Consider the following 8,531-nt stretch of genomic DNA (forward strand, 5'->3'; position numbering starts at 1 on the left):
CTATTCTAGGCTTGCCTTGTCCTGCCAGAGCGATGTTATTGCACAGCAGTCCCGCTGTGCTTTTGAAGAAGTTGTTATAAAGTAAAAGAATGAACAGGATCATTAAGGAGCCCTGAGTTTCTGGTTTCCTTGAATGGCAGGCAGGGTCAGGCAGAGAGCCTTCACTGAGAGCTGGCCTCTTGGCCAGGACTCGTGGCTTATGCCTGGCCCTGACTTCCAGTCCACTTAGAGCAACAGGTTTCTAGAATGTTCTTTCCCACCTGAAGCCTGCGAATGTGACTTGCCAGCCCCACAGAGCCCTGCTCTTGCCCATCACTGGCATCTGGACTCAGACCTGGGTTGGGGCAAGGAGGGAAATGAGCATCCCCTAACCTGCGTTCTTTGGGCCCACAGATATCACGGACCCTGATCCCGCCGTGTACCAGCTGAAAAGCCCTAAATCCAGTAAGCCGTCTGTCTGCCTGTTCACCGATTTTGATTCTCACTTTGACGTGCCACAATCCCAGGAGGGCACAGTGATCAGGCCGAACACAACTGTGCTGGACATGAGGGTGATGGATTCCAAGAGCAACGGGGTCCTGGCCTGGAGCAACAGCACGGAGTTTAAATGCAACAGTACCTTCAACGAGGAATTCTACTCCAGCTCAGGTGAGTGCAGCCTCGGTGCCTGTGCCAGCTGAGTCTCCCCACCCTGGGACACCTGGTTCTTCCCGGAGCTCGGGGGGATGGCACCTAAAAGCTGTTCTGATGGGTTGTCTCCGCCTCATCCATTGTCAGCAAAGCCCCTCCGCTCTTGTTACTGAGCACCCTTGAGCTCCATCCTGGAGGGTCGCAGCACGTCCTAGGCAAAGAGAGGATGGGGAGAAGGTGGCGGGAAGGCCACTGGCTTCTCAGCTGGCCCGAGGTCTGCCTCCCTGCCTCTGCTCAGGCTCTTTGCCCCTCACTGCTCTGCAAGGCCCCCGTCTGATGCCTTTCTCCGAGATACCTCCCCTTGGTTCTGTCTCTCTGCCAAAGATCCAACTTCACCCAGTCGTTCATTCACTCAACAAACACGGACTGTGCATCTACAAGGTGCCAGGTGCTGGACTGCAGGAGTAAATAAGTCCGGTGAGGGGTCTGCCCTGAGGAAGCCATCCATCAGCAAGCGGGAATCTAGAGAACTTCAGATTGGAACACGTGCTGTAACGTGGGGGTGGAGGAAACAGCCAACTTGGGGACAGAGAGTCCGGGAAGGGCTCTCCAGGGAAATTCTAGGTGAGATGAGCGTTAAAGGCTAAGAAGGGAGCGGCCGTGCCGAGGGTAGAGTGGGGAGGCTGTGGAGGCCTGACACGGGGGCACGGCGAGGAAGGGGAACAGCAGCAGCACGGGAGATGGACCAAGTGGGGAAGGGCCACGTCACAGGCCCCCTAGGTCAGGAGAGCGCAGCCACTCTCCTAAGTACAATGAGAAGCTATCGATTGGTTTAAGTAGGAGAATGACATCCAATTTACTTCTGTAAAAGAGCACTCCAAGTGCTGCGTGGAAAATGGACTGTAGGAGCCAAGAGTAGAAGCAGAAAGGAAGCTGTTGCCGTAGACAGATGATGGAGGCCTGGACAGGGGGCAGGGGAATTGAGTGGCCAACACGATTTCAGATTCAAAGGAAGAACTATGCAGGGGTGCGAAGGAAAAAGGAGATCAAGGAAGGCGGCTGGATTTTCTGCCCAAGCCGCTGAGTCAACAACAGCACCATTGCCTGGGTTGGTGACAGCAAAGGAACAAATTTGGAGTGCAGGGATGGAGAGACTGTGGGACAAAGGAAAGCATCTATACCCCTTATGGCACTTGTCACTGTGTGGTGTCTTACCGCCTCTTTCAGCCTCTGGACCCAAGCACAGGGTCTGTGTCTGATGGTTCCTTGTGGCCTTGTGTCGGGTGACAGGTACTTGGCACGACCAGTGTTTGTGAAGTGAAGGGAGTGGTACCCAGAAGCCAGGGCCAGTGGCTCCCCCAGCAGGTGTCCACAGGCGACAAGTCGCCTCCAGATCTCTCCAGGAGAGAGCGCAGAAAGCCTGTAGACAGAGGTTCATCCGCCCAAATCCTTGGAGGTCTGATGTGGGAGAGTCAGCACATGCAACTCTAAGAACATGTCTTTGTTTCTCCTTTTAGACTTTTCCTGTAATGCCACTTTGATAAAGAAAAAATTTGAAACAGGTAAGAGAGGGGTCTATCCCAGTTTCGAGATATATCCACAATCACCCTGACTAGATAGGAGAGGTGGGAAGGGATATGTGGATCTGGAATGAAGTTAGGAAGAACGGGAACATTCTCGAATTCCCAGGCTCCTCTCACCATCTCTAATGTTCTTTCCCCCTCCAAGGACTTTCAGGCTGAGTCTCTAGTTTCCCTAGACCCCATGACTCACTCCTAGGGCTCTGGAGAACCAAAGAGAGTTTCTCAGTGGCCCAGCTGCGATATTTCCGACTGGCTTATGTGGAGCCCCGAGCTCCCCAGCTCCTCCCAAGGGCCTGTTCCCTCTGTAGCGGTAGCTGGGCTTCTGCCTTCTTTCAAGAAAAGCAGCAGAATTCACATAGGCAGGGGTCTTGGCTCTCAGGATCCCCACCACTCCCGGGCGCCTGCCCTGGGCCCGTCCATTTCCATCGGAGCCGTTTTCATTGAATGGTCCCCTTGGGGTCCAGGCACCACCTTCTCACTCAGGGGCCCACACCCAAGGGATTACAATGAGTTCTGAGCCCCAGCCCATCCCCGCTCCTGAGGGATGCAGACATAAAATAAGGACCGAGTGCAGTTGGTGTTTTCCTTTGACACGGAATACTGGTGGCCCTGGAGGAATATATAAATATGCTTACGAAGGGATGTGCACCCAAGCTCAAAGGGAGAGGTGGGCCAGGAGCTAACCCCCCCCCAGTCCCCTTTTGGGGAAACCACGGGCGGGTCACGGGGGCTGTGCGGACCTCCAGGGTACATGCCAGTAACCTCTCGGCTTTGCAGATATGAACCTAAACACCCGCAACCTGCTGGTGATCGGGCTGCGCGTCCTCCTCCTGAAAGTGGCCGGGTTTGACCTGTTCATGACACTGCGCCTGTGGTCCCGCTGAGGTGAGCGGGCATCTCGGGGGGAGTGCGGCTGTGACGGTCTCAAGGCAGGTCCCCAGGCTCAGAAAGCAAACCTCCCCCGCCAAGGTCTTGCTTTTAGGTCCTTAAGTGGGGCCCACCAAACTCCTCCCCTTTTTCCAGTGAGGGGTTCCTATTGCTAATAACAGTGGCCTAGAACATTGGTAGGACTCCTCAGGTGACAAGAGGCACCTCGTTGAGCCATGTCTCCCCTACAAAATATGAAGAACAGCTGTTATTCTCCTCCTTTTGGAAAGAAAGACGTTGAGGCCAAGTCCCAGCAAGGGCCCCCCACTAACGAGTGGAAAAAGAAGAAAACCTCAGGACCCAGAGTCATTTATGCCCACGCCTTCTATTGTACTCCTTTCACTGCAAAACCTAGAGGGGCCCCCAGGTCCTTTCCTCATGTCCTCTGCGCCCAGTACGATGCGAAGATATTAGTCTCCTATTATCCCCTAATCCCAGCCCGCATCGACATATCCTTCTGTCCCGGTGTCCCTGGTCACCCTACTGACAAGGGCACCCTGTTCCATCACCATCAGCAAGAACTCCAGTGTCCTTGTGCTCCTAAAACTCTACAGATAGAGGCATCTCCACCCACACCCCTAACTGTCCTGAGTCTGTCTCCTCGGTAGCCGGCCTAACCACTGTTCTTCCTCATCCCAGGTCACCAGGACCGTGAGCGGGCCTGGCACTCCCTCGCTCCTGCCGCCCCACCGTGCCTCCTCCCCCCTTCAAGCAGAGGCAGACTCTCAGCCCCCATGGAGGAGAAGGCTCCCTGGGCCTCTCGGCCTCTCGGGCCCCACTGGCAACAGACACCAACCGGATGCCACCAGATATTCGTGATCAAGATCTGAAGAGCCCCCGAGCACTGCCTCCACCGCCTCGGTCCCTCACTGCGGCCTGTCAGGCACTCCCAGCAAAGGCAGGGGGCTGCTGGACGCCCTGCCCCTCCCCTGAGATTGCCTCTTGCGCTCCCCACCCCCACGAGGGATCCCCAGTGGGTCTTCTTGGGCTCTGGCTCCTGGAGAACGTTGTGAAGAGTTTGTATTTTTTAAGTAGTGTTCATACAGGCATATGTACCACCCTTCCCCCCAAGATGTGGGCAAATGATTACGGAGGCCCCGCTATGCTGTGTATCTGAGCCCTGTTGTGTATTCTGCTACCCGTGGCTTCATTAGAGGCAATTTGGAAGAGCCGGGACGGTGCTCCTGTTTGACTGGATTTGGTCAGGGTCACGTTCAGCTTGCTGTTGATCCCTGCCCGGGCAGAAACCAAGGCGTTTGTCCCGATGTTGTCTGGGGAGCCTAACTCAGCAAGCTGCTGAAGTCAACCTCTTCCTGGAACAACCTCTAAAGAAAATTCCACTTAGAAGGCTGTGCTGGGGGCCAGGCAAACCCACTTAAAAGTTGAGGTCCCTGCTCTTCCATGTTCCCGCCACACCACTGGGCCACCCATAGCGGGAGGCCCATGTCCATGACCGATCAGGACTGGCAGTTGAAATCTGGCAGACAGGGACCACACAGCAAGTATCCCCAAAATGCCACCCACTGTCTCCTGCCCTCCGGGACCATTTCCCTTGCCTTTCCTTTCAGGCTGGATTCCCACTGAAACCGTGCATTGCCCTCACAGATTCATGGCTGGGGACCACCCACCACTCCACTGCCTGGTTGGGGTGCCCAGTCTAAGAGCAGGGGAAGGGGGTGAAGATTAGCCAGACTTTCTACTCTCCCCACCCCCGCCTGGATGTAAGAAACGAATCCTCTCCCCTCAAGCTCAGGGACTCTGCCAAGGACAGTGGATGTCTTATGCTCTTACCTAGAGGACAGGAGGTGGGGCTCCCTGGGATCCCTGGTATTCTTCTGAGCTTGAGTGCCTTTCCTGGGGTCATGGACACTGATGGGAACACCCTTTGGACATGCAGCCATGCTCCTCACAATTATTGCTATCAAGCCCAGGGCTTACGAGTCCCAGTGGGAGGAGAGGGTCCTATCCCCAGACACCTCTATGGTTCATGCGTGTGCCTCTGACCGCATCAGCCAGAAACATGCAAATCCCTCCAGCTACAATTCAGGCCTGTTCTTTTCACGGGGATAGAGCCACCAGCTCAACAAGGGATCTGAGCATATCCCTCCCTTCCATGAGCTCCAGGGTCACTGCCTGTAAAATGTCATCTAAGACTAGGGGGCTGCCTCCAGCTCCACGCACCTCTGATTCTGTGGCCTCTATGGAGGAGGGCAGCCACGGAATCCTCGGTTCTCACTGAGCCCCCTCATCCGTAACCTATATGCAAGTCCTTTTAAAGATCACTAGAGGGGACAGCCACAGAGGACACCCTGTCAGAGCGGGTCCCTCTCACACACACAGGACAGGTACCACCTTCCCAAAGGTGAGGTTCTGCCACCTGTGGAGAACCGAAAACCGCCTCCTCATGGATCTGACACAGCGCCAGAGAGCCCACCACTGGGAATTCCTTTTAATTAAAGCATTCTCCTCCCCCTTTAAACGAAAATGCCCCTGGGAGGGTTAATAGAGCAAGCCTTTATCAACCGCTAAAAACCTAAGGCAAATTAGTTTATCTTTTTTTCCTCCTAAAATAGTCATTCACTTCGGTCTGTATACAAAAGATCCAAGCAAGGGGTGTGTGGGTGGCGGGGAGGCAGCCCTGCTCCTGAGAGTTGGTGGCAAAGGTGCTGAGGCTGAGGGGGACGTGGGGGCTTACAGCAGGGGACAGGAGCAAGAACCCTGGGAGGCAGTGAAGGGGCTAAAGACAGACCCCTCCAAGAACCTGGGAGAAGGCCAGGGCAGCCTATGGAGTCACACCAGCCCAGGGTCCTCAGTTGTCAGGGCCCTGAAGTCATGGACCCCTAAGGCCACCCAAGGGCCTATGAGGTGATGGGCAGTGGCTGGGGATCCACCCAGACCCACGGAGGGAGCAAGGGTTCCTCCTTCCTGGCCCGGCCTGAGCCAAGGGTGACAAGGCTTCAGGCACGTAGGGGCCATCTGGAAAGCAGGGTCGGCACACCCCCTGAGACATTTCCACCTCAAAGCAGGGCTCCTCGATCCCAGCAAGAACATTCCGTCAAGTCTAAGGCGGTTAAGCCTAAAGCCAATTAGAGCCGAGTCAGAGGGCAGACCAAGAGCAAGTGGGTGTGCTGAGAGAGAGGGTGATACAGAGACCCCACTCATCTTCATCCACTCTGTTCTCACGTCTGGCCCCAGGCCCCACCTAGGGTGTCAGAGGGGATTAAAATACGCTTACGAGGAGGCCCAGACAAAGGGTTCCTGTACCCCCTTGGAGGTCAGCACTGGGCCTGGGGTCACTACAGCAGAGCCCCTCAGGGCAGTAAGGGCCCAGGCACTTCTCAGCCTGGAAGGAAGAGGCTGCTGAGGAAACCCGGAGACACAGCCATCACATCCACACAAAGGCCCAGCCCTGGAGAGCCCCAGGCCCCAAGAACAGAGACAGCCTCAAGGAGACAAGGCCTCTGTCCCACTAAGGAATGTGTCATCAAGGCCAGTTGGAGAATGGATTTGTCTGGACAGATACCCTCCTGTCCCAAAGAGCTTAAGCACAGGCCAGCCCTGGAGGCAAAAGAATGAACCGAATGACTTCTCAAGACCCCGGTTCTAAGATTCTAGAGGATTCTCTGACACTTCACCCAGAGACCTGCCCGCTTAATGTAACTGGAATCACTGTCCCCTCAAGAGAAGGGGGCTAAGCCAGTATGCGCTTCAGGAACACCCTGAAGTGGGGTGGGGTCTTTATCTCCAACCGAGTGACCCCCCCCCTCTGCTATGAGCCACCATTGGAGAGGCAACCATCTGAGTCTTGAAGGACTATTTGTCTTCTCGGTTTGCCCATTAAAATCCCGTTCCCCTGGGTCACATGGAAAGCCTTAACAGATATCACCTTAGTTACCAGGTAATATCTTGGCAGGAAATTCCACTCAACTCTGCACTCCTCGGGATGGGCGGCGTATCTTGTTCATCCGTGGGTCTGCAACACCCAGCGCGTGGCTGGCACACCACAGATGCTTAATATACACTTAACTAGCAAAGGAACAAATAAGTACTCAGTGCCATTAGGCACTGGGAAGGAAGTCAAGTTGGTGGGGGCCGTGGGGCGAGCCTAAGAGAAAGGAAAATGGAGATGAAGAGAGGAGTCGGCTGGGTGAGCCACTATTTCACTGTTTTGCCAAGAGCTAAGAGTGACCTGTCAAGAACTATCAGGAAAAGCAAAACCTGAGTGATGGCCCATTGGCCAGTGAAGCCCCCAGGTGGGCAATCATCCAAGAGAGTCTGGAGGATGGTACTCCAGGCGCCAGGGAGTCAGAACTCGGGTCACTGCACCACCATTCCAAGGTCAGGGGCCAAAGGTCACATTACTGACCGCCTCACTTTCCCCACATTAAGACCCAGCCTACTTCCTGGATGGAGGGCGGGCCTGGGGAGCAGCCAGGTGGGGCCGGGTGTGGTCACTCTGTTAAGCACCCTGACCCCTGAGGACTTTGTGGAAGGCCACCTGGTTTCCAGACCTCATTTCACCCAGACACACACATGCGTAAGCTTTCCTCTGAGTATCACATGGAGAGCTGTATTTTGAAATTAATAAACAGGTCAGACATTGAGTCAGTAGCCAGAAGTAGGACAGGAAGTGGAAAAAGGCTCCCACTTCTCGCCAGGTGTTTGGGGGCTTAGGGCCTCCCCTCCCCATTTCCATGACGTCATGGTTGCCCCGAGGGGCAAGTGGGGCACCCTTTGAAGCTCTCCCGCAGAAGCCACATCCTCTGCAAAGGGGAGTTAAAAATACTGAGTTAGAGATAGCATCGCCCCAGGCCACGTGCCTGGGCCAGGCTGGCTGGCCATTATACCGCTACTGACCACAGGTGCGACAGGAAGACGGGGAGCTGGGGGGGGGGGCGCTGGCAGGCACCCAGCAGCAGGCGGGGAAGGTGCTGCGAACCCCCTGCAGAGAAGCCTCCGCCACCCCGCCTCCGCCCCGCCTCTGAACGGAGCCCTCGGATCAAACCTTGACCACACCTGTTTAAATATTCGCTTAATACTGGCCCTCAAAGCTTCCGTCCAGCCCAGCCTCCTCCAGGTGTGGGGCCCCAACTGCCCCCCAACACACACACACACACACACACACACACACACACACACACACACAGCTGGGACCGGCTGGTTCTCCGAGGAAGACCCTCACTCCAGGCGGAGGCCGAAGCGCCGGGAGACGGCCCTGAGAGACCTCTGCTGCTCGGAGACCAGTAGCCCGGGAGGCAGGAGGCCAAGTGCCAAGGAAGGAGCCACAGAACCGAGACCAGAACCCGAAACGCGCAAAACGCGCCGTGTTGCGGCGTCCCGCTCGGTGGAAGTGTCCCCCGCCGCCCAGCTGGGGGCAGCTGCGCTCTACCA

At 55.8% G+C, this 8,531-nt stretch overlaps 1 gene segment (V, D, J or C); it reads left to right on the forward strand.

Moving 5' to 3' along the window:
* Positions 1–380: 380 nt before the first annotated feature.
* Positions 381–4,790, forward strand: LOC125282320 (T-cell receptor alpha chain constant-like; the record flags this gene model as incomplete). The annotated part of the segment is given in 4 exon segments: positions 381–648; positions 2,148–2,192; positions 2,991–3,098; positions 3,780–4,790. Coding segments are annotated over 3 exon segments (420 nt in total), but the record flags the coding sequence as incomplete, so codon positions are not given.
* Positions 4,791–8,531: the final 3,741 nt, after the last annotated feature.

This window comes from Ursus arctos, unplaced genomic scaffold, assembly GCF_023065955.2.
Source record: "Ursus arctos isolate Adak ecotype North America unplaced genomic scaffold, UrsArc2.0 scaffold_32, whole genome shotgun sequence".
NCBI classification, from domain to species: domain Eukaryota; kingdom Metazoa; phylum Chordata; class Mammalia; order Carnivora; family Ursidae; genus Ursus; species Ursus arctos.